Here is a 26,886-nt window from a genome sequence, read left to right on the forward strand (position 1 = left end):
TTTAACGTCACATTTTGTGGTTTTTGATAGACTGTATTGTCAGTTTAGCATGCAAAACTGTATGTTTTGTAAACCCCAAGTGTTAGCCATAGCAAAATGCAATGGTTTTTTATCTGGTTTTTATAAAAAAAATTATTTAAGACTATAATTGCAATGTTTTTTTTACTGTCTATAGTTCCAAATCAACATTTCTAACATTGCGGTAATTGTTTTTTAACAAGGTCAAGGAGCTTTCAGATTTTCTTTTCAAACAAGGAGTTTTATTTTGAAAAACCAAGTAGATTTTGAAGAAAAATTTCTGAGACCTTTTAGATAATTAAAAAATACTAAGTTTTATAAATATTTCGCAATATAGAAAATTTAAAAAAAAAATTTCATACAAAAATTGAAACCTTTTATAAATTGTATCTTATTAAAAAGTTTTTAACAGTTTAATTTCAACGAGAGAAAATTTAAGTTTAGTTTTTTTTTTTGACTAACTGTTTAAAAAGTAAGAAAAGATGAAAGTTTATGTTTATTTCAAATGTCAGCTGTTTAAAAAAAATCATGTTGATAAGTTTCAATTCAATTTAAAAAGCTGTACTTAATAAGAAAATTTTAAAAAACCAGCAATAATTTTTGTTCAAATTATTTTTGGTATATAATTATTTTTTTAATTGTTTTTATTATGTACAGTAGTAACAACCCTCACACATCATCTAAAAGAAAAGTTACCTCTCAATCACCAAGAATTGCTGCAGTTATGACGTCACAGCCACCTAGTAATGATGGTGCTGGTCCTTCAACATCTGGCAGCAATCAACCAGGTTTGTTCTGCATTAATAATTTAACTATTTTTCGTTTTTTTTATAATCTTTCTTTTGTTTACATTAACTTGATTTAGCTTTTTAATATAAATAGAATAAATCAGTTAAAAAACAATTTAAGTTGTTGGAGTGTTTTAAGACTTTAAAAAACTTTGTTTACTGTAATTAAAATTCTTGTATTAAAATTAACATTTAACTGATATTCAACTGCAATTAACATAAAGTTTTACTGTTTACAAATTACAAAAATAATAATCAGCACATCTGAGATTCGTATAGTTCAGGGTTTCCCAAAGTGGACCATGAGCAGTAAAGGGGCCACAGGGGGGATCATAAGGTCATAATTTGAAACTTACACTAGATACTCCGGCGTTGATAATGAAGAGCAAAAAAAAAAGTCTCAGGTGATTTTAATGGTAGTTTTTTGAGTAATCTTGTTGCAGGGGCCATAGCTTTTTTATTTATCTGAAAAGGGCCTTTTGAAAAAAGGTTTGGGAAACCCTGGTGTAGTTAGTATTTTCTGTGCTGATGATTGCCGGAGTATTCTCACCAATTTGAACTGATTGAAATACGAGGTTCAACCTCATTAAATAGAAAAATAACATGTAACGTTGTTTTGTGATGATTTAGTTGTTTTTTGAATTTTGATTGATGGGTACTTTAGGACTAAAGTATTGAATACTGTTTAAACAGATTGATTTAAACTTTTCTCTTGAATATGTCTAAATGTTGAATCGTGATAAAAATTATGCCTGGTAGTCTGGTGTGCGGCCCAGTCGGTTAAATAAGTTATGAATACATCTTTGTACAAAAGTTCATATATATTAATTTTTAATATTTATTTTTTTCAGCCAAAGTTATTTTAAATGCTTTAAAAACCTGTAAAATTTTTAACATACTCAAGGAAAAGAAACAATTAGATAATTAAATAAAATTATTATTGATTAGTCGATAATTATGTTCAAACAATTAATCTAAAATTGAGATTGATTAGTCTAAGTAAAACTAAATGGCAATTAGTTTTCTCAAAACTTGTTTGATTTCTCAAAGTATTTTTATTGAAGGTACATCATCAGCAACATCATCTCCAGCACCAAATAGAAGGAGAATGACGTCACAAAGAAATAACGATGCGGAAGCAACAAGATTTCTGACCACAAGAAGGCAAATTAGCGAGGATCCTAACAGTAGCAGTAATAATGATGAGGTAAATTACTTCTAATGTTTTGATTTTATTCGATTAAAATTCTTAAATCAATGTTTATCAGGTTCATCTTTTTTTTCTTTAATTGAAACAAAATTCAGTACTATTACTGTTAGGGCTGTTTAAGTTTTATTTGTGATTTTTTTGTTAATATTTATTAAGCTTTTTAAAACTAATTTTAGTTTCAATAGTAAAAATTATTAGTTAGTAGTAGTGAAAATTATTAAAGATAAATAAAGACCTAAAAATCTGTTGATAATTTAAATTAACTTGGTCAAATATATTTTTACTTTTAAGTATTTTACATAATTACTATAGTAGGTCTCCTCCTAACCATTTGTATTATGAAAACATATATCAGACAAATGTTACTTTATTATTAGTTTTCTTTGACTAGTGCGTTAAGTTAACATACCGAAAAAAAAAATTTCCTACTTATTTTTTTCAGATTTCCTAACATAATACCGTATATGCACCTCAAATATTTTTTCAAAATAATTTCATTACGACTTTCAGGAACAGCCGATGGATGTAGACGAGAATGCCCAACCATCACCTGCCACCTCACCAGAAGAACCGCTGGCTCCAGACGTGACGTCACAACAAAATCAGCCAGGCGTGACAGAGGAGGACACTGGTGAGACGTCACAGCATCAGCGCAGTAGTGTGACGTCACACTCCAACAATGCCGGCGGGAGAAATAACTCCACGAGTAGTGCTAATAACGGTAAGTTAAATTGTAAAGTTTTTTTTCTTGAAGAGTTTAAGTTTCTATTTTTTAATAATATTTAGGCTTTTTATACTTAGAAGGGTAGTCGCAATTTATTTTTGCTTAAAACACAAGTAGTTCTGAAAATAGTTTGTAAATTTGTCTAGAAATAGTTCAGTAAAGATTTTATTTGCAAACTTATTCTTTAGAATTAACTTATTAAAATGTAGACTATAACTTGTTTTATAAAACTAAAATATTGATCTGCTTATTAGTTTTTAGCTAAATTAGTACTTCTAGCTAAACTAAATGAAAACAAAAAAGAAATTTAAAAATGCATAAGAAAGTAAAAAAATCTACTCATTTTATAAAATAGATTAAATTTAAGTCATGTTTTATATAAAAGTAAAATTTACCTTTTTTTATGATATAAAGTTGATATTTTATTTTTGTTATATTTTTTTTTTATTTATTTTTTTAATTACCTTAACTACAAAAATTGTACATTGTTATTATTACATTACAAATATAAAACATACAGCTATTTAATTGTTTTGTTCTAAAATATGACCGTTTTCAAATCTTGTGCCCGTATAAAATGTTATGAAAACGCAACTAAATCTTTAACGCCTTTTTAAAAATTATTAAATAAACTTTTACAATAACTTTTACTTATTGTAAACTGATATAGCTGGCCATTTTTTGGTAATTCAACTGCCTAACTTCGGGTAAGTCCTCATTAATAATTAAAAACGTAATATAATTTTTAAGTTTAGTTTTGAATATTGAAATTTGATATATAAGAAGTAAAGCTAAAATCTCGAAAATATTTTCTTCATTTCCTTCAAAATTTTTGTTTTTAAAGACTCCCTATAAGCTTTGAAGTTGTAACAAAATAATTTTATTTTATTATGCATTTTCAAAATCTGGTTCAAGTGTAAGAAGACTTAAAGTTTTAAATGAAACAGTATTTTTGATGCTAATAAAAGTTTTGTATCTAAAACATGTTACAATAAATTATAAGTACTTTTGTAGTATTAAACAACTACATCCTAAACTGAAAAAATTATTGAGGCGAGTTTTTATTGGGATTTTTTTATTTGGATTTTGCTACTGAAACTATACTTCAGTTTGTATTAACTTTAGGTCTGTTTTATCCAGTAAAATTTGCAATAAATAAACTTCCATAGTTTGCCAATAAAAACTTACAAAGTATTTATATATCCAAATACTGCTTTAACTTTAGTTTTTTTTGGTGTTTAATCTAATACTTTGTAATATATTTTACATATCTTATGCTAAAATGATTAACATTGTTGTATATAAATATGTTTTGCTTTTAGCTTAATTTTTTTTTAAGTTGGGGTAAAGCTTTACTTGCCAAAACAATTGTTTTTTTTATTTAGTTATACTTATTGCTAAAGTAATTCAAATTTTTTGTTAAAAATCTTCTACGTACATTAAAACATTTAAAGGAAATAGTTAAATATTTAAGTTAACTAATTTTATTAACTTTAATGATTATGAAACTATTAATGTATTGATAACCCTAAAAATCTAAATTTTTGATCATCTTAGCGATTTTTTTTAATTTACTGCTTGTATAGTGAAAAGGTTTTAAAACAAACTTAAAAGTTTTATTAGATTTATTTCTATATATATTTTTTGTTTTAAACAAACTATTGTAAACTTAAACTTTTAAGTATCTTTGAATGGATTTTAAATTTTCAACGTTACAGTTTACAATAGTTTGTTTAAAAAAGAAAACATATATAGAAATAAATGTAATAAGACTTTTATGTTTGTTTTAAAACCTTTTCACTATATAAGCAGTAAATTTAAACTTAGAACTTAAACTTTTAAGTATCTTTAAATGGTTTTTAAATTTTCAACGTTAAAGTCTTCTGTTTGTTATAAGATTTTTTAAAGAAAATGCTTTGAGAAGGTTTTTGTTAATAATCTCTATGGTATATTTTTTTTTTATACAACTGCAGCATTATAAAAATTTACCTTTTTTTTGCTGTTTCTAAAAAAAATAAAAATCAAAATATTATAAAACCAGTATAATTTTAGTTTTAATTTAAAAATACTACTTTTTAGACCCAAAAAAGTTGTATGTATTACACTTGTTCTAGTACCATGTTTAAAACATAATTTTATTTGTTAGAGTATAAGAATATATAGACGAGTAGCTTATAAGTTTTTATAATATCTTTTTAGAATAAATTTAAGTACTAAAATGTAAATTAATCTAGTAAAATATAATCTAATCTCTTTTTTGTTTATATAAGTTTTTAAGCATATGTGTTGTTTAATATTTGTGACAAAAAAGTTGTTTTGGTTTTTGAATTTGATTATTTTGTGTAAAAAACACTGTTTGGATAACGACAAACTTATAACTGTAATTATCAAAAAACACTCTTATTAAATTTATTTGAATATGTTACTTTTAACTCAAGTTATTTTAGTTTTTTTAAATTTTGAAAATTAATTTTTGTTTTTTTTTCACACTCCTCTTGCGAGGTAGTAAATTCAGTTATGGTATGTTTTCTTTTTCGTCTTTATGTTCTTTAAAATAGCCAATCATGTATAATCCATGCTGGATATTTAGACTAGTAGTAGGTAAACAGTTATGTTCTATTAGTTAACTCTATTAGTTTTTATATATGCCTTGTATAGAGTTTCCATTTTTCAAATAAAACTTTAATTCAATTTGTATACAATCTGACTATTTTTTTTTTAATATTTAATATTTTAAAATATTAAAAAAAGTTTAAATATTAAATATGACCGTAAAACTTTATTTGAAGTTGTCAATGTTTAAAGGTATGAAATATTGTGATTAAAATTATAATTCACATAAGATTATTCTGACATAGTGTTGTAGTTTCATTTACTTGAAAAACAATTTACATTAGTATTTTTAAAGTTTAATTAAAGTTTAAACTATACTTTTAAAGTTTAACACCTAATCTTGTTTCAGCTTCTGTTTTTTTACATCCCCTTAAGTTAAATCAATACTACTTTAAAATAGTTTGACATATACTTTAAAGGTGCAGACAAGAATAAAAAGATCAATATTAAATTACCTGCAATTTATTTCATAGAGTAAAAAATCTAATTAGAAAAAAAATCATCTGCAGAAATTTTTTATTAAATTATTTGTACTTGAATAGTTTTTAGCTTAGTTCTTCTTTAATTTGTACTGCTTTTTATAATTTAAAGTTTTTACCAATTAAGATGGCTACATTGTTCTTTAAATGCTATATTTCACTACTATTAATAAAATACAACTTTTATATATTTACATATTGTAAACAGCTGTACCGTTCTATATCAATTACCGTTAAGATATAAATAACAAAACTCAACTTCAAATAAATAAAATAAATTTTTGTAAGAGTTTACTCAAATTTAACTTTATTAAAAGTTATTTATAATTTTATAAATTAAGATCGTTTGCAAGAACAAATTTAAATTTTTCATTAAGAATTTAAAATATATATTGCTAAATATAAAACTTAGTATTCAAAATAATGAAAACAGGAGTTAGTGGTACCTTTATGAAATAATAAATAATTAACATATAATGTTATTAAAAGTAATGTTTTAGTATCAAACTTTAAAGCTTTTTATTTTATACTGATAAATTTGTAGTTTCTCCATATATTTATTGTTTTGATTAAGTTGGTCAAGTTAAACATAAATAGAAAATACTGACGTGTTATAGTCGTGTTATTTATTACATCATTACGGAGCAACGTCAACATTGTTGTGAAGCTTTTATTTTTTGGTTATTTAAATAAAAGTTATAAACACTTTAAAACTTAGATTTAGTCTAAAAAGTATTCTTAGTATTTTAAAATTTGCTTATTTAAAATATTATCATTAAAATTTGTAAAGTATATAACCAGTTTTTCTTTAATGTTTTTAAAAAAATAAAACATTTTTTTAATAAACTTACCAAATAAAATTTACATTTTTTAAATTTATTTATTTGCAATCTTAAGCGTTACATTTTGTTATAGCAGTTATATTAGCGTTTAGGCGGAACAACTATTTAGAATATTTGAAATTCATGAACTCTCATTCTGCTCTTGCGGTTTTTTACTTCATTTAGCTCTGCAGATAAATTGAGAAAACATTTTATTTTCTAAATTTTAAAATGTAAAACTTAAAATTTTTCTAAATGCTTTAGAACAAGTATTTTAAGTCTTAATATTTTTTCTTATCTTTTTTTTATGTCTTCTTATTTATATTGTACTGATTCAAGTAAAAATATTTTACGAAAGTTTAAAATTCCAGAAGTCAATAATAATAATATACAAATTACATATTTTATTTATATGTAATTTATCTTATAACTTTTTTTTTCTTTTATCTTTATTTTATAAATAAGTTTTTGTTAAATCTTTTTTATGTAAAAGTGTACAAAAAAAGTTTACTACAAAATACTAAAGTTTTCTAGTTAAATAAGTAAACTTTTAGATTCAGAAAAGAAAGTACAGTAACCTCTCGCTTTTTTACGCACATTGTGTCTACAGAAAAAGTGCGTAAAGATATGAGAGATCGTAAAGAAACGAGAGGTACCAAATATACTCACTATAATGGCTGTTTTTTAATATTGCTGCTAGTTGAAAGCAGACTGGGCACTTTCCCACTTTTAACTATTTGTTTACTTTATTTATAAATATGAAAACAACAGATAAAACTATACATATAATAAAAAAAAAGGATTTGAATTTGTATAAAATGATAATACGAGTAGAAATAATTTTACTATTTTAATAATAAGCAGAAATTATCTTTATCTTTACTTATATGTGACATTTATATTCTATTCTACTTCGCAAATTCAATTTATAATTAAGCATTTCTTTACAATTATAAAATGGTGTTTATTAATATATAGGGCAAGACTGCTATATTATTTCTTTGTGTTTTAAACTCTCATTATTTCATAATACTTTCATTATTAAACACAGTCATGTTTATTTCAGAATATTGATTTAATCTTTATTGTTAACAAAATTTCTAATATACTGAGGTATAACTAAATGTTTATCAATTAGTCAAGGAAAATTAATTTACAAAGTCTAAAGATATAGAGAGGTGTGTTAACATTCAAAAACATATTTTAATTTAAAAATATACATTAAACCTAGTTTGTGCAATATTAAAAAAAATTAAAATTTTTATTTTCTGAATTTTATAGAATTCTGAAATGCGTAACTAAACGAGAGTGCGTAACGTCACGAGTGCGTAAAGATCCGAGAGGTTACTGTACTTTAAAAAGTTGTTGGTATTGTACTCCAACAAATTTGCTTTTGTTCGGATCTTTTTTACAAAACATATTAGCAACCTATTTTTTTAAATATTTAGTTTTAAGGTTTTTTTTTTAAGTACACAGCTGAATATATTTTTTTCAAATTAAAGCTTCATTGAATGCTTGCATAATAAGATAAAACAATCCATTAGCTCTATTCGTTTTGCAATAAAATCATCTTAAAAAACTGTTTTTTATTAAAGTCCTTCATTAAAAATAAACTACAGTTACTTTTTTATGACAATAGTAATATATTAAGTACAATATTTTATTTATTATGTTAACACCAGACAAACAAAACAGTTTGCAAAATAACTTCAATGTCACCACAATGATTTATAACATCCAGATCGAGTTTATGTTAATTTTATTTAGTGATGTACCGGACCCACAATTTCAGGTCCGGCCGGATCCGGACTTTTTTTTCAAATCAGAGTCCGGCCGGAACCGGATCCGGACTTTGTTTTCAAATTAGAATCCGGCCGGAACCGGATCCGGACTTTTTATTCGAATTAGAATCCGGCCGGATCCGGATATCAGACAAAAATGGCAATATCCGGCCGGACCCGGATAGTGAATCCGGTGCATAACTAGTATAAACTATCCTGAGTCAGAATGAGGTTTTTAAAAACTGAAATAAAAGAACTTTAATCTAATGATAAGTAGAACAGCTAGCCACAATGTTTACAAATTTAGGTGTTGTTTACAATTAAAAATCTGAAATCAAGTTCTTCAACAAAATACACTAGAAAATTACAAAATATTGAAAACTGGATAAGCTCAAACTCATTCAAAATCTAAAAGAAAACTAGCCTGAGTTTTTATAAAAATCTAAACTATCCTGAGGCAGTCCAAGATTTTCTAAAATTCCCAAAAGTTTTCAAACTAGCAGGGTTGCCACTGTTTAAGTCAATAAAACTAGCTAGAGTGAGTATAAACAAGCCTGAGTCAGAATGAGGTTTTTAAAAACTGAAATTATTCTTTTAATCTAATAATCAGTAGAACAGCTTGCAAAGGTTGACAATTTGGTAGTAAAGTTTTCAACTGATTGTGGTACACTTAACTTTTTAGTATGTACAACCAATCATAATTAAATCCTACCTTATTTAATTAGTATCTAACAAATACTAAATTCTAACTGAGACTATTTTTTATAATCAGACACGACAGTTTTGAGTGATGAATCTTTTATATAAAACACAACAAGAAATACTAGCATATACAAAATTATTAATTACTTTGGTTACACTTTAAAAACTGTAAGCTATTTGAATCTATATCAAAAGACTTAAAACAATAAACTAAAAATTAAATAAAACCTTTCGTAAACAAGAAACTATAAATTTTTAAATAAACTATTAAACTATAAACCTGGCTTAAATATTTAAACACCAGTTAAAATATTCACTTTTAAAACCAAACACTATTACAATTAGCATTCACAAAAAAGTTCAAGATATTTTGTTGCTTCAAGCTGCACACCAAACTAAGTAACAAACTGCTTACATATAAACTGCCTGTCATGCTCTGATGTTTTGTTGCATCAGTATTTAGTTTGAAACTTTTCGTCATATGATTCTCATTGGCTCGTACATTAAACCGTATTAACTCTAAATATTCTGTGAGCTCAACTTTGAACAATAAATAATGCAAGTATTCATTCCAAAGTTTTCAATTTTACAACATATGTAAAGAGTTGCATTTCTTAAATGTTTATTTCATAGTTTAAATGTAAACAAATGTAAATTAGTTACGTGTACAAAATGAGCCAATCACGGTAGGTGTTTAATTTTAACTGACGGAAATGACTCTTACTAATTTACACAGGGTTTGTTTTTGAAAAAATACTTTTCAGTATGCTCTTTTTTACTAACTAGGTCCGGGTCCGGCCGGAACCGGATCCGGACTTTTTTTTCAAATTAGAATCCGGCCGGAACCGGATCCGGACTTTTTTTTTCAAATTAGAATCCGGCCGGAACCGGATCCGGACTTTTTTTTCAAATCAGAATCCGGCCGGATCCGGATATCAGACAAAAATGGCAATATCCGGCCGGACCCGGATAGTGAGTCCGGTACATCACTAATTTTATTACATTTAACTAGTTTGATAACCTATTTTGTACGACATTTGATAAAATCAATATAAGACTAGTTGTGCTTAAAGTTAAATATAAATTATTAAATGTTACATTTCACCAATTAACAAGTTTTTTTTTTGCTTAATACTAATTATTTTATATTAACTTCTATATTTTAAACCAGTGCTTTGTTTTGGTTGAAAAATATTATAGCGTTTTTCATGAATTTGAAAATCGAAAGCACAAACGTGCATGATTTTTTTTCTTTATAACTAATGAGCTACCAAGTTAGTATTTATTAGCTCATACAAAACATCAATAACTAATCATTACTCTTTTTAGTTAATTAGTTATAGAAAAGAAAAGACCATGTTATTAAAAGTTTTTTAAATGTTTTATTGTTACTGCTGAATTAAGCTGAAACTAATGTTGTTAAATTTTCACGAGCTAGTTAATCTCACAATTTTATCAAAAACAATATTAAATTGTCATCTTTTCGCAACAGATACAATCGCACATTTAATTACAATGACTTGTATGTCACCACAATTAAAAAGTTTTGCTTTTTTTCAATACTTACATAGCAAAGATGTTAGATGAAAACATTATTTCAGTAACAACAAGTTTTTATTGAAACAGACACGATAGCCCAATTGTCCGAAGACCTACCGGCCGGTTGGGAGGTTCGCATCGACAACACTACAAGCAGACCTTATTATGTGGATCACATCAACAGAAAGACTTCTTGGAAGAGACCCCATAACAATGATGCTAGTAGTGTGGGTTTTATGTGGTGTTTTATACCTGTTAATTGCTAAAAAACAAAAAGCATAATCAATTTTATACATTTTGAAAGGATCTTGCTTTTCTTGTGCTATTATCATTTGTTTGTTAAATGTATTGTAAACAAGAAGTTTAATTAAGGGATAAGGGTATAAGAGTATCTAGATGATATAAAAAGAAAATTAATTTTATATTTCTACTTACAAACTAAAAAACACAAAATAAATAATCACCACAGAACTAATATAAAACTACTAAAAATAAATGAACGCATATATACAATTCAATAACAAATAAGCACTGACTGAAAGCTTAAAAATTAACAGACTACATCTTACAAATAAACGTCCCAAAATAGTTCAAGTTTTTAAGCTTTTAACCAAACACCTGACTGCGGAATGCCACAGTTTTAAAAACGTTGTCTGTTTTATATAGAAAGCAAATAAAATTTCTCTTTTCTTACGTACAGAGTTATTTATTATTTTAACAATAACTTATATAAGCGTACGAAACTTAAAAGACGCAAATAGAAATGTAGACAAAACACATTATTGTACTTGTTCTGATACATATTTCCGCTATTAAATTAGATTTTTTTTTTCAATTTATAGAATTAGCGTCGCTTGTTCGCTACAGTATATACGATGCAATTTATGTACTTATTTAGTTATTATGTGTTGATTATTAAACTAAAACATCTGTGTTTAACTAATTTTTAAACAAAGGTGTTAACTTGTCTGTGTTTTTTTTTATTTATTTCATTTTTTAAGAAAAAAAGTAGTGAATTTCGTTTTAGTAGATATGTTCTTTCTCTAAGTTACTTCTTATCTTCAATAAGTCCTATAGTTTTGGATTTTATAACTAACTATGTAGTGAATTTTAAACTTTGATAGTGCTGGTTTAACTTTTTCAAGTTTTGCTTATTAGTTTTATTTGTGCACCTAAATACACAACAACGTGCCTGAACTTTCTTCATAAATAATTCTCAATGTGAATGTTATTTAATTTATGTCTCTATGTACCTTTAAACAAAAAATATTAAGAAAATTATGTAAGCTTTAGAGTTTTCATAAATCGAAAATATGTCTAAATTAGCGAAAACAAAAGTCTAAGTTTATAATACACTTTTTCTTCGAATAAATTTTTGACTTTTAAAAATTGTTCTTTAGCTGAAAGACTTGACTAAAAAACTAATTAATATAAATTAAAACTTACATTAGTATCCTATTTTAATTAAGGAAGCAAATAAGTGTATAGTTTTTTATAATGATCAATTTATAACTTTTTTTACTTATGTAGTTACTTAAATATTAAAATTATATATCTATGCAGCAGTCAAGTTCACGGAGATCTAGCACTATTACGTCACAATCGAATGGGTTAGGACCGCTCCCGCCCGGTTGGGAAATGAAGTTAGTTATATTTATTTTATAACTTAAGTTTGTTTAGTAGTATCATTCAAGTTAATTGCTTATACAAAATATAAGATTTTTTTACCGCAATTAATTTACATAAAACCTAGAAAAACAGTTTTGTTTCAAAAATTAGTTTGTATTTTATGTATTTGAATATAAATGTGTGTAAAACAATATTAGTATATATAAATAGTGTGGTTAGCGTTTTTTTTTGTATTTTATATTATAAGAGCTTAAAAGTTTTTTTAACTAGTTAGCAGTTTTATTATTTAGAGTTAACATTTTTTTCTTCAAACTTAAAGACTAAAAAAGAATGAAAGAAATCTTAGAAAAAAAGTTACAAAGTAATAACAATTTATTTTTTCAAAAATCTGAAGTTTAACTAAAAAAACTGTTTTAAATAAAAAAACAAGTAACTAAAGTTACTATTACTGTCTAAAACAATTAAGTTACTAAATAGTTAGAATCGTTAGATAACAACATATAATAAATAAATTTGTTATTATCTTGTTTATCTTACTTTGCATAAAGTTGTAGTAAAACTCAAGCTTGATAAAGGTTAGGTACAAATAAGCTTTATATTTTTAATTAAACACAACCGAGCATCCTTGATTAAAAGTTGACTTTAAAAAATATTTTTTGTTTATTTCAACAATCATAATTAAAAATACTTACATAACGATTTATTAATCTTTAATGGACAAAAAATAGTATTCTAGTTCTAATACAACAAGTTAAGGTATCAGTTGTATTGATTGTCTATTTCGTTAAATTTAATTTCAAAATAGTATTGTATGTATATACAGTATATGTATGTTAATTTTTTATTTTATGTTTAATTTTTTTATGGTTTGTTTACAAACAAACAAAACTACTGTCAGCTATACAAGCAAACAAGACTTACTAAAAATTCAGTAATCTTCCAATTTATTATAATTATATAGTGTTTAAATGTTCAAGCTAATATTTTAGCTCTTAGTCCTATCTAGAAAAATAATAAAGGCGTGTTTTAGTTTTCTTAGCTTTTTAAATTTACAAAACAAATCTTCGAAAAACACAAAATAAATAACTTAAGTATATGTTATTTTAACTTAAGTTTTGATGAATCAGAGTGTAATTAGCAGTTGAAATAAAAAGATAAAAACCATAAATTTATTAAGAGTTTGCAATTTTTAAAAATCAGTATTATATTTTGTAATAAATAGAATATTTTTTTCATTTTGATTGCTTGTTGTGCAGTTCATGTAAGTTTATAAAAAACAACAATAGTTTTTAAACTGCTACAGACTTAAACAACTTTAAGATAATTAAAATACATATTTTAAAAGTTTTAAAACTCAGCTTAAGTTTTAAAAGAAAGTGTTTTCTACAATTTATGTATTCAACAACTTTTTTACAAAATTGTAAAAAAATAAAGATGTAAGCCTTCCAAATAAACTACTTGAATCCTTTTTAAGTTTTTTTGTTTAGAAAATAACAAAAAGTAGTCTGTATCCAAACAAAATGTAGTTTGTCATTTTATCTTATTACTGCTTTTTTATAACTTTTGCATAAATTGACTCTATAAAAGAATCAAAGAGTTTAAACTTTTAGTTGTTATTTCTGCCTCTTTTGGTAAATTTTTCTAACTTGATTAAAGTATTAAAATCAATATAAATACAAAACAGATCATTGAATAATAAAACAATCAATATTTACCATGTAAGATATCGAAATACTCTAGAGAAAACTAAAAGTTTTCTTTGAAAATCTTTGAGAAATTGACTTTCATAAATAATTTTTCAAAAATAAACGTTGTGTATTAAAGTATTTCTTTTAATTTGAAACAGTTTAACAAAAAATATTTTTAGTGTTGTTTTAATTACTTAAGCAAGTTTAGTATTTGAAAATAAATTAATTCAGTGAAAAATTAAAATTTTACACGAGCATAGTAAAACAAACATCTTATATAAACAGAGTGGCCACTAAATCTGTAATCCTGGAAAAACCTGGAGTTTGACAATTTAGTCTAAAAAAATACATAATAAGTAGTAAAATTTTTAATTGACTCAAAAAATCTATCATATAGATAAAAACTTTTGTATTGATGAAATTTTTTTTAACACAGTTAAAGTAGCTTAACAGTATCTTTTCAATGTTGTTATACTACTTAACACAGTTTTTAGCCTAATTTTTTACTTTTAAACTAAAAATAAACCTAAAAACGTTTATTTTCAAAAACCTGGAAGAAATTTCTCAAAAACCAGTGGCCACCCTGTGTATATAAAATGTTTTAGTAAATATTGTATTAGACAAAAAATTTTACTGTATCCACAAGCAAATACTTTAGTATTAAGGTACTTATTGTTGTTTTTTGAATATTATTTTTTGTGTAACTGTGAATAGTATTATCTGTACTAAGCGAGATCAAAAAAAATAAATCATGAATAAAGTCTTTTATGGTAAGTGCCGTTAATTGTTGTACAGTGTGTTTTTTCAAAACATGTTTACTGGTTCCACTTATTTAAAGTTAATACTTCTATCAACAAAAAGATAATACAGCGAACAAAAATATATTATAAGTACATATATAGCTTTTAGTGTTAAGTCTCTAACTATAAATGATATAGCGCGCTCTTTTTTATTACATAAAACTTGTCTTGAAAAAAAAACATTAATGATTAGCATTTAGTTCAAACAAGACTCTAATTTGAAATTTAAATTACAACTTAACAGGACTGCCGAAGGAGGTAGGAAGTTTTTTGTTGATCACAACACTCATATGACGAGCTGGGAAGATCCAAGAAAAAACAGCAGCATGAGGAGTAGAAGATCAGGATCTACACAGGTATTGTTAAATTACATTATTATAATAACAATGTAAAGTTCAATATACAGCTTCAGGTAATTAAGTGAGCTTTATTTTTCATCCAGTTAACCGATTTCTCGTTTAGTTGTTCAATTAGTAAAGTAAATAACATATAGAGTTATGCTGGTAATAAGGTTAAACTATGTGGGATAAAGTTCCATAATTACATAATAAATGTAAAAAATAAATGTTTGTTTAATTACCTATTCCATTTATTATCACATTGTTTTGGAAAGACAAAAAAAAACTTGTAATTACTATATTTATTATATAGTAATAAATGTATTACAATTCAATTGCTTAAAAAGAATCAAAGGCTGTAGCTAGCTCTTTTTTCTCAATTTTAATTTTTTACTTTTAAACGAAGTTTAAAACAACTTATTGCATAACTATTGGAATTTATTTTTAGGCTACGCTCACACAGATTTTATCAACAAAACGTTTTGGAAACTAAAAATAAGTATAATCTAATCAAAACATTTTAAATTCGAGCTATCAAAATGACAAAAAAATTGATAAATTTTCTTTGTGCAAGTTTTAATTTAACTAAGAATTTTTTTAAAACATCACTGAAGGTTTTAAATGTAATAAACCAATTTTACACCACTGTAAGAAAGATCATAATGAGACAAAATAAGTCTTATAAATTAGATAAAAATAATTAGAAAAAAAAAGTGATATAATGTTTGTTTTTTTTTATATGTTTTACAAATAAGTTATATGCAGTATAAAAAATAAATAAACTTGGTCTTAACAACTGAACATTACTACAGGCACAGGCTTCTAGCAGCCCAAGAAATACACTATCTTCAAACCAAGCACAAACTGAAATTAGTCCTCTACCTGTTAGTTTAATTTTTATTATAGATTTTAAATTTGATAATATACAGCTGATACCAAATAAATTCTTTTTTTATTTTCTGAACAAAATCTAGGAAGACTAAAATCGTTCCTTATAGTTGTTGTGGATTAATTGAAACATTAAGTACAAGTTTTATTGCATTTAACGTTTTCTTTTTTAGCGAAATGCAATGTATGATGTAAAATTTTGTATTAACTGTTTTCAATTAGGATGAGAAATGTTAAATATATTTCTGCAAAAATAAATCAAAGCTCATAGAAAATTAACCGAATGAGAGTTATGAAAAAGGTAAGGCTTTTAAAAAGCTACTTTGTATAAAAATATTTTTTCAATTGAATAATAAAGAAGACTTTTTTCTTAAAGCTGCATAAATAAAAAATAATATCTACTTGGTAACAAAAAAATAGTCGTTTACTAGTTATAAATTTTAACTTAAAAGGTGCAATTATGTCACAATAAACTATTGTGTTTAGTACATACTACTAAGTTTTTAACTTAACAGTGTTTTTTTAACAATTAACAAAAAGATTCAAATTAAGTAAAGTTTTATACAGCTCTAAGAAAAACATTTTAAAATTATATTGTAGGGTTAATGAAATTATGATTTAGAATTCTTATTAATTTTACATACGAATGTATAAAAAATAAAGAAAGTTTTCTCTATAATTTTTTTTAATACTGTTGTTTTATCAATACACTATACGTCTAAGTTTATTTAAACATTGATTTGTGTTTATGCTTAAAATTCTGTTTTTTATTTCAGATCTTCGTGTTAATTGTTATGTTGAAAATCTTATAAACACAACTTATTAAAAATTACTTTTGTTTTCTATTATTAGTTTTAAATAAAGGAAAAAGTTCTAAAAGCAGTATCCATAAAGTTACTAACTTTTTACTAAGTTTAACTACATTAAAATATAACTAAAAAATGAATAAAATTGTCGTGTAAAAGAAAGTTTTGAACCCGTTTGAATAATTCAAGATTGTAGATATTATTTTTTCCACTACGGGCACGTTATTTCATACTTGAATGAAATTTTCACTTAGGTAACACAGAATAGCTGTGTAAAATGCTTATCTTTTTAAAATTTGTTTTACTTTATTTATGAAATAAAGATTTATTTTAGAAAGTTTAAAATAACAAAAGTGAATAAATTGTGCTGAAATTTTTAAGTTTTTTTTAATTGTTATTTAAGTCAGCACAGTTAAAACAAACTATCTATTATTATTAAGTTTCGTTTGAATAAAAATATTTGCAGCCTGGATGGGAAGAACGAGTTAACACAGATGGGAGAATTTTCTACGTCGATCATAGTTTGTTTTTATGTTATTATAAGCTATATTATAATTGTTTATTTTAACTTAAACTCAAAAATACACAATTAGTTACAAAGCTAAAATATATGTTGTATCGTTTGTTTAGTTTTAATTATAAACTGACTTCTACAATGACGGGTTTAGAGCAAATAGTTAGTATTAGCCAAAAAAAAGTTAATATAATCCTGTGCTGGTATTTAATACCAACAAGGTCTATCAATACATTATAATGTATTTTTTTAGTTTAATTAAAGTATGTTGAATGTTGTAAAAAATTATTTTTTAATTAACTTTTTACTTAAACATTTTAGTAATGTTTATTTCAGGGTTGCCAAAAAACCTGGAATTTGACAATTTAGGCAAAAAAGCCTGGAAGTTTGATCAACTTTAACATGTTAAGTAGTATAGTTTCGAGTTGACACAAAAAATCTATCGTATAGATAAAGTTTTTTTATCATCATCAAAAAATAAATTATTAAAAAACACATTTAAAGTAGCTTATATCTTTTCAATGTTTTAACACAGTTTCTTACTTTAAACTAATAATAGGCCCAAAAATATGTACTTTTAAAAACCTCGATGAAATTTTGGAAAAAAGTTTTAATATTTTTTTGATTAATTAAATTTCAAGGAGTCTTGATGGTATTAGTTTCAAATAAATGTTTTAAGTTTTTTATAGTTGTTATTAAAAGACTAGTTTTTTTTTTAAATTAAAAACTAAAACATGAATTATTTTATGGTTAAAATTTCATATTTTAAAACTTTTTGACGTAGATTTTGAAATGTTCTTAAGGTTCCTAAATCTGTTAGAAAGTAAATTTATACTTTTTTATATAACTACATTATTTCATTGAATTAAAGTTATCAACCTAAAAATTCAAATCTTTTAGTTTGGCATAGATTATAATTGTTAATCTAGTAAATATTGTTTTAGTATTAATCTGTTATTAACAAATATATTTTGTACATGCAATTTGTAGACAAGGGTTTTATTACAGACAGACAAAAAACTCAATGGGAAGATCCGAGACTGCTTGATCCTGTAATCGCTGGACCTGTAAGTAAAATTAATTGTTATTTATTGGCATTTGTTACAGCTTTTACAAAGTTTCTTTGTAGTATCTTTGGTATGATATTTTGATAGAAATAAATAATTACACTGTTAATGAATACTACTTATAATACATATTCTAAATTTAAAGTTAATCGTTTGCTAATAACGATCCTAGCGAAACAAGCTCACTGGAATATATAATATTAACAAATTTAAACAGTACTCTTTCTTTATTAAACTAACACATGTTTTGTGTGTAAAGAAGTTAAAAGACATCAACAGAGCTATGAAAGTTGAAGAAAGAGTATTTTTTCAACTTTCATAGCTCCTTTGATGTCTTTAACTTGTTCACACAGAAACATGTGTTAGTAAAGAGTTAAAGAAAGAGTACTGTTTAAGTTTGTTATTATTAGTTTTATAAATTTTAACAATGGATAACAATTTTATTTGTTCTGTTTTTACTAGGAAAGATGCATTAGAAAAGCATTGAATATTTATATAAGCAGGGTTGCCACTCGGTCAGGAAAAGTCAGGAAATCAGGAAAATTTTTAAAAAATAACAAAAGTCAGGAAAAGTCAGGAAAAAATAGGGGGTTTTGAAAAAAAGTCAGGAAAAGTCAGGAAATTTGATAAAATTAAAAAAAAAAGTCACATTTTGTCAGTTTAAATTTACAAAATTCCTTATTTTCCAAAGCCTTCAAATGATAAAACTTAATTAAAAGTCCTTTAAAGTCAGAAAATTTTTTAAAATTTTCCTAGAAATTTACAAAATATTTAATTTTATTTCCAATGCCTTCATCTGGTATAAATTAGTAAAATATCCTTTATAAAACTGCAAAAATTTTCTATTAACATATTGAACAAATACCCTACTTGAACAAGCAGATTTTGTAAGCTTTTTAGTATTGATGATCTGTAGCAAGGACACTTGAAACTGTGATATATACACAAAAGTTTATCTAGCATAATTTTAAAATCAAAGTGTTTTTTGTTTAAGTAAATAATTGAAATTTTTATAACTAAGCAGTTACTTATATGTTATTTGTTTATCAAGATAGATTTATGCTAGGAAATGCTAAAAAATTGTGTCCTTTTCAAGACAAGCTGTGTTTATAAGGTAATAATACAAGTATTTTGCTGATAGAGCTGTTTATTACAAACATCAATCATACACAGATGGTTCAAGTTATGTACTGGAAGTTTGATGATAGAATTCAGCAAAAAACTGTTGTTTTTAACCTGTATTAAAGTTAGATTGAAAGCTTTATATAGTTTCAAGTGTTAGATTATGTATTTTAGAATAAGTTAAATTTAAGAGTTTGATTCAGAAAAATCAGGAAAATTTTGGTAAAAAGTCAGGAAAAGTCAGGAAATTTTTCTCAGCTTGATCAGTGGCAACCATGTATAAGGCTGTTTAAAGGTTTTTTTTTTCTTAAATCGGATGCATCAAAATTTATACAAGACATAAATGTATAAATTCTTTTTCATATTTTTTTTTTTGACATTGATAGTTAAAAAAAACATTAAACTATTATTTCTTCAAATGCTGTTTAACGACTTACAATAAATTGTAATATTTTTTTAACAGCTCTATATAACGGGTTGCCAAAATACCTGAAAACCTGTAAAACCTGAAACTTGACAATTTAATCAAAAATACCCAGAAAAACCTGAAATTTAAAAGTTATGAAAATAAAAACTAGAATTTTAAACAACAATCTATAATAACTTAAAATTTTAAACAGTTTTTTCATGTAAAATAATTATTTTGATTAGATACAAAAAAACTATCTAAAACTTTTTTTTTATGTCATTTAGATTTTTTTTTGTATAACACATTTAAAATGGCATTTCAGTATTTTTTCAAAATTTTTATACTATTTAAGACAGTTTTTTACGTTAAACTTTATTTTATATTTAAAATTAAAAAACTAATTTTTACTTTCAAAAACCTTAAAGAAACTTTGAAAACCTGGAAAATATTTTTTAAAACCTTCGGCCAACCCTGTTTATGAATTAACACTTTCACAATAGTATATAACTTATTAAAACGTATATTTAAACATAGGCTGTACCATACTCTCGAGATTACAAACAAAAGTACGAATTCTTCAAATCAAAACTACACAAAAATGTGCCAGTAAGTTTTTATTCTAAACAATAACATTTTTTTTTAATAAGAAATTGGTTTTAAACGATTATATTTAAACCATTAAGTGAGTATCATACTTTTTTTAATAGTTCTAAGAGTATATATGAAAACAATAATACTATTAACTTTCTTTGTTGACGTTCTAAAAAAATATAAGGTTTTCCAAATTACTTAATAATTAAATCATAAGCACCTGGTAGACTTTATACCCGGATTCCAATTAAAACGTGTTTCAGTCTACTAAAAGCTTATAGTTCAATTATCAAAGTATCAGAATCTATTATATGCAAATTTAACTTGTTTAATTTAACATGAAATTCTAGGCTGCACCACTAATATTTTCAGTTTTTGCTGTAATCAATATTGAATTAACTGCTTTGTTGTTATTGGGTATTAACTAAAAAACACAACATTGTACAATTTTTCAACCCATAAAGTTTAACAAAACACCTTTGTAATTAATTATTTTCTTTGTTTCTTAATATTTTGATAAACAGCAACATGCATATTTATGAATTCGTGGATGAATGTTTTTATGGCATAAAAATAATTGTTTTATTACATCACAGAGGGATATGCCGAGCAGGTTTGAAATGAAAATGGATCGTCAGAACATCCTAAACGAATCATTCAGACAGATTGAAAGAGTGAAGAAACCTGAACATCTGAAAGCAAGGTAAATTTTGTATACATAATTTATTGTCTGCCTTTCATTTTTACCAATTCTATCAGATAATTAGGTTTTTGATTTTTTACTATGGTATAAAAAATTTGATACTTGACCCTTAAAATTGATTTTTTATACCTTAAAATATTTTACTTTTTGCCAATAATTTTTAACCAATAAGTACATATTCTTGAGTAAATGTTACTTACAGTTTTGCTGTATTTACTAGTTAAAGTTTTACACTACATTTTTAAATAAAACTCAATAATATCCTATCTTTTCATAATTACATGTTTACACTCCTGTAATAATTAGTTTAAGTACTAATGGTTAAGAACAAATAAATAAATAAAATTTCAAAGGAGTCTCTTTTTGCTTTTTAGTTGGCAATTCCTTCAATAGTTAAACTCTTTAATCTCTAAAAGTTGTCTGATATTTAGGGACACGTTCAAAATCCACCTAGTCAAATTCGAGAACCGCTAACTGATAGAGGGTAAGGGTTAGCGGTAACAGTGATAGTGAAAAATAAATAAAAATTTTAAAAAATGCAAAAAATGTATATAGTAAATAAATAAAGAAAATAAATTTTTAAATCAGGTTGATTTTGATCGAGGGTGGAATTTGATAGTATACCGATATTTATTAGTAAATTGCATCTTGAAAAACTAAGCTATAAAAAAGGCTGAAGACTAAATTATTTTATCCATACAATTTTCATAACACTAATGGTTGTTTGTAGTGTTTCAAATCAATAATTATTTAGATTGTGGATAGAATTCATGGGTGAGAAAGGACTTGATTACGGAGGTGTCGCTAGAGAATGGTTTTATTTATTGTCTAAAGAAATGTTTAATCCTTATTACGGACTCTTTGAATACTCTTCAACGTTTGTTTACTATATTAAATTACTTATATACTTGTAAAAACTTAACGTTTACAGATAAATTTAATATTTTAGACTATACTTCATTCATTAGTTTATTTGGTTAAATGTCTATTTGTTTAAGATAGTTTTCTTTACTCATTAATGATATTGAAAAAATATTTGAATTTGTTATTTACAATTATTGTTTTATAAAAAATAACAAAAACTTTCTTTTAATTTAAACTGTTGTTAGCAGACTAGGCTTTGTAACACTTAAAAATATTAAACAGAGATGTATACACACTACAAATCAATCCAAACTCGGGATTTTGTAATGATGAGCATTACCAATGGTTCCATTTCATTGGTAGAGTGGCCGGTATGGCTGTGTTTCACGGTAAACTACTCGAAGGTTTGTAAAGTTGTTTTGCAGTTATGGTATTAACAATATTAATAACCAGCAAGCTTTATAAACACAAGTTTTTTTTTTTTACTTAATTTGTATTACGACCTTTCGTTAAAAACCAGCTCTTAAGATACAAAAAAGCTAAAAAAAAATACAGAACGATGAAATTAATAATTCTTGATAAAGACTATGATTCATAAACAAATAAAAAGTTAACTTTTTACTATAGTATTTAAAGTTTTTATTTTTACAGCGTTTTTTATTCGTCCATTTTACAAAATGATGCTTGGTAAGCCAATTACATTGCGAGATATGGAGTCAGTGGTAAGTAAAAGTTATTATACTTGTCATATACATAGTTTTTAATGTAGATTTTATAACTAAGTTTAAAACTGAATAGGAAATTAAATTACTCTTGTTTTTCAGCTACATTGTACGAAAATATATTTTTCTAGACTTATGTAACATTTTTTATAAAAATTTCAAAATTACATATCTTGAAAATAAAGGTGTACGAATATATATTGTTCAATTATTTTTTATGTTTTTATAGGTATTCTAATATACTATGAATGTTTCTTAGGTTTAACTCCGAGTATGACAAATCAATGAGCTTATAATTTAAAATTTTCCTATGTAGCTTTTAAATAGGTTTCAATTATATAAAATTGTATAACTATCTCTTTCCTTTTTAACTGCTTCGGTTTGTGCTATATTTGTTTTATATAAAAAACCACATAGGACTCGGAATACTACAACTCGCTTAAGTACATTCTTGAGAATGATCCTGAAAGTTTGGAACTGGACTTCACTGTCAGTGAGGAACTATTCGGTCAGACGAAATCGACTGAATTGAAACCTGGAGGTCAAGATATTAAGTTGACGCAACAAAATAAAAGAGAGTACATTCAGTAAGTTTTGTTTAAGTTTCACAAAGCATTGTTTAGTTTTTTTTTTCTTAACTAATTATTATTTTGCAGATTAGTAATAAAATGGAGGTTTGTATCAAGAGTTCAACACCAAATGAAAGCTTTCTTGAGTGTAAGTTTTGGACAAGTATAGTCAGACTAAATTGCAGTCTTATTATTGTTAAAAAATTTTTGATTATAATACATTTTAGTGACAATAAAAATAATAATTTTCTATATCGTTGCGTGAATGTGATTACAACAGATAATGGTTAACTTTTTAATGTTTTGATAAATTTGTTTGTTGCTTAAAAATCTCATTTTTAGTTGCTAGTTATAAAACAAATACAGTACAACATAAGGCAAATAAAAATCACGTGACTAGCATATAAAATGCTTTTGTTACCTTATGTTTAGTTTTACGAATATAAAGTCTATTGTGTAAAAAACCACAAACCTACTTTGTTTTATTAAAAATAAATCTTTTTTTAAATTTTTTTACGTAATAAATTTCTTTTATAAATTTTATATATACAGCAATCTGCCTCACCCGTACACAATTTGTGTCGTTTACAGTGTTATTTTTATTTAATATCAATTATTTACGCTATTTATTATTACTAGGTCACGTGAGTAGTAAATTAAATGTTAAAATGTTAAAAAAAACTTATCACGATTGTTAAAAACAAGCTGACAGATTTGTTATATTTTCATTTTTGAAATTTATTTTTTACTTTACGTTGATCACCATAAAATTTAGTGGAAGTGAAAAATTTTCATTACTGAGTGAAGTAGTTTAATTAAAATCTGAAATTTAAGTTGCGTAGATGAAGTATACAATTATTTTAATGTAGGGATTCAACGAACTGATTCCAACAAACCTGCTGAAAATATTCGATGAAAACGAACTTGAGTTGCTGATGTGCGGATTAGGAGAGGTCGATGTTAATGATTGGAGGAAAAACACAAATTACAAGGGCGACTATCACGCTAACGATAAAGTCATTCAGTGGTTTTGGAAGGTTATTTGCTAAATAAAGTTTAAATTAAGTAGTAGTTTAGTGTCTGTAGGTGCAATTATAGTTTATTGAACGATAAAAAAAAAGACGCTCAAAATATTTGGTACTACGACCTGGTGCACGAAGAAAATTTCGTTTATCGAGTCGCACACCACGTATATTGAATACTGTGGTAGCAAAATATGGAATCAGATAGTAGATTTTAACATTGTTTAAAATGAAAGAAAATATTAGAATTAATTTTTAAAAATGTGCGTGTATGCTGTACGTTGTAAATTCTAATGAACAAGTTACAAAAAGTTTTCTAATAATGTCAAAAATTGTGTAAAAAAAAGCATTTAAATTTTCAGTACAATTAAATTCAAAAATTTTGCGCAGCATATTTTAAATTACATGTAACAGGCGATCCTTACATTCGATCGCGAGATGCGAACAAGGTTTCTTCAGTTTGTCACAGGAACTTCCCGTGTTCCTATGAACGGCTTCAGCGAACTGTGGGGTTCAAACGGGCCGCAGCTGTTCACTATTGAGCGGTGGGGCACGCCTGATAAGCTGCCGAGAGCACATACGTGGTTAGTGTAAAAGTTGTCAATATTACTGGTTCATTGTGTTTAATTGGTTTCCTTAAAAAACTAGGTTATCATGGCAAATTTTTTTATTGGTTGTAAAAACAGAACCAACAAAGCTTTTTATTTGACAAATCAACATTTCAATTTTGTATTGTTTTCAGCTTCAACCGGTTGGACTTGCCCCCTTACAACTCGTTCGAAGACTTGAAATCGAAACTTTTGCTCGCAATTGAAAATACACATGGTTTTGAAGGGGTTGATTAATTACGTCTATATTCAAAGTTTTACAAAGTATTTCCTTCTACTGTCTCGTCACTTATGATAGTTGACTAGTTTATTACTTTAAAAAAACAAATAATTTCTGTATGGTTCTTATTTTCAGACTAAATATTTTTTTACTAATAGGTTTTTTTGTTTAAACAATATTCCGACTCGATTGATGTATAGTTTTTTTTTTGATAATTGTATAAATAAAATTCCTATTTTGCTCTGGGTTTTAAGACTATTCCAATTTTATAAATGTATACGTCTTTTTTTGAAGTAAACCTCTATATACTAAGCTGACTTCTATTAACTTATTCTAAATTTTAATTCTCACATTTAAAGAAAACATATTTGTGTACATAGTGCATACTTTTTCTATTCCCATAGAATAAAATGTAAATAAGCTATCTAGTTTACCATTAATTGCATATAATCTAACAACTCATGACGTTCTAGCATATTTCAAATTGTTTATGTATGTTTTCAAATAGCTTTCTGTGTATTATAAAAACTCTGAATAGTAGGATTAAAATAATTTATTTGTTTAAGAAGAATTGTTTAATTTGCTAAAACATTTGTGGTTCAGCAAGTTTTTTTCTTTCTTGTATATCACTTTTATTTTGATAATTTTGAGCTATACGTTTATAAAACTTTCTGAATAAAGTTTTTACTTTAATAAGCAGCCTTAGTAAATTTTGTATCAAACATATCCAGGGTTTTCTTTAAGTTATGCGTTTTCACTTTTCTATTTTAAACATTAGTTTGTTTATCTTTTTCTTAGTAAGACTTTAGTTTCTAACAAAAAATATAAATTATTTATAAAAGTTCTACTTTATGTGGTTAATGTATTCTGTTTACTGATTTTTGAATACCCAAATCTTTTTCATAAATTTATTTACAAATTTATACTTTTATTGCTTTTTTATGCAATTACACTGCAAAAAGCTCGTTTAATTTCTACTTTTGATTTTAGTAGTTCTACCAAGTTAAACAAAGTTTTTAGGCATTTCAGTCTGTCAAAAGTAAATAAGTATATTAAAATAATAAATCTTTTAGCTTCATTTAGGTATTGCATCTTTAATAATTATTTTTTTTGAAGTAAAGTTTTATGATAGCAATAAACTACAGTTATTCCGTTTAGAACAAAACATATTGATTATCATGATATGTTACAGAATTTCGATTGAGTTTTTTGTATAAATCCCAATATCAACTATGTTTTATATGTTTATGTTTAGACATAAAAAGTTTATTTATTCTTAAAAATTGTTATAATAAATTAAAACAGTTGTATTTTTTAGCATGATAATATTTTTAGTGGCTTATGTTTCCTGAATAAACATTTCAATTTTTTGGTTTAATTACTATTTCTAACTATAATAATATTCTTTCTACCAATAAAAATTACCAAAATGTATGTTAAGTCTTTATATATTTTTAAATATTATTTTAGTTTCGTTGTTATTAGATATAGTATTATATCGCATAAATAAAAACTGTTAGATACCAAAATTATGTTAAATAAATTACAGTACATTATAAGGCATCATAAAACGTTTGAAAATAATTTAACATAGAAAAACGGTAATACTTAGTTTTAAATTAGTTTAAAAACATGAAAAAATAGTTCATAT

At 25.0% G+C, this 26,886-nt stretch overlaps 1 protein-coding gene across 4 annotated transcripts in view; it reads left to right on the forward strand.

Annotated features, from left to right (window-relative positions):
* The window catches only part of LOC145839506 (E3 ubiquitin-protein ligase NEDD4-like), a 42,125-nt gene extending 15,827 nt beyond the window's left edge, over positions 1 to 26,298 (forward strand). The window contains exons 10-28 of one of the 4 annotated variants that reach the window (XM_082947100.1): positions 679 to 806; positions 1,871 to 2,013; positions 2,527 to 2,737; positions 10,763 to 10,902; positions 12,239 to 12,318; positions 15,037 to 15,148; positions 15,943 to 16,014; positions 17,291 to 17,345; positions 18,347 to 18,405; positions 20,471 to 20,542; positions 21,124 to 21,230; positions 21,985 to 22,107; positions 22,377 to 22,498; positions 22,746 to 22,816; positions 23,234 to 23,403; positions 23,473 to 23,533; positions 24,255 to 24,422; positions 24,822 to 24,991; positions 25,150 to 26,298. In XM_082947100.1, the coding sequence (XP_082803226.1) occupies positions 679 to 806; positions 1,871 to 2,013; positions 2,527 to 2,737; positions 10,763 to 10,902; positions 12,239 to 12,318; positions 15,037 to 15,148; positions 15,943 to 16,014; positions 17,291 to 17,345; positions 18,347 to 18,405; positions 20,471 to 20,542; positions 21,124 to 21,230; positions 21,985 to 22,107; positions 22,377 to 22,498; positions 22,746 to 22,816; positions 23,234 to 23,403; positions 23,473 to 23,533; positions 24,255 to 24,422; positions 24,822 to 24,991; positions 25,150 to 25,252 (2,167 nt within the window). In that variant the 3' untranslated portion in view covers positions 25,253 to 26,298. Of the gene's footprint in view, positions 1 to 675; positions 807 to 1,870; positions 2,014 to 2,526; positions 2,738 to 10,762; positions 10,903 to 12,238; positions 12,319 to 15,036; positions 15,149 to 15,942; positions 16,015 to 17,290; positions 17,346 to 18,346; positions 18,406 to 20,470; positions 20,543 to 21,123; positions 21,231 to 21,984; positions 22,108 to 22,376; positions 22,499 to 22,745; positions 22,817 to 23,233; positions 23,404 to 23,472; positions 23,534 to 24,254; positions 24,423 to 24,821; positions 24,992 to 25,149 lie in introns of all 4 variants that reach the window. The other 3 variants (XM_082947099.1, XM_082947098.1, XM_082947101.1) reach the window with 3 other exon arrangements.
* Positions 26,299 to 26,886: the final 588 nt, after the last annotated feature.

This window comes from Thalia democratica, chromosome 6 (assembly GCF_965202585.1).
Source record: "Thalia democratica chromosome 6, ktThaDemo2.hap1.1, whole genome shotgun sequence".
In the NCBI taxonomy this organism is placed as follows: Eukaryota; Metazoa; Chordata; class Thaliacea; order Salpida; family Salpidae; genus Thalia; species Thalia democratica.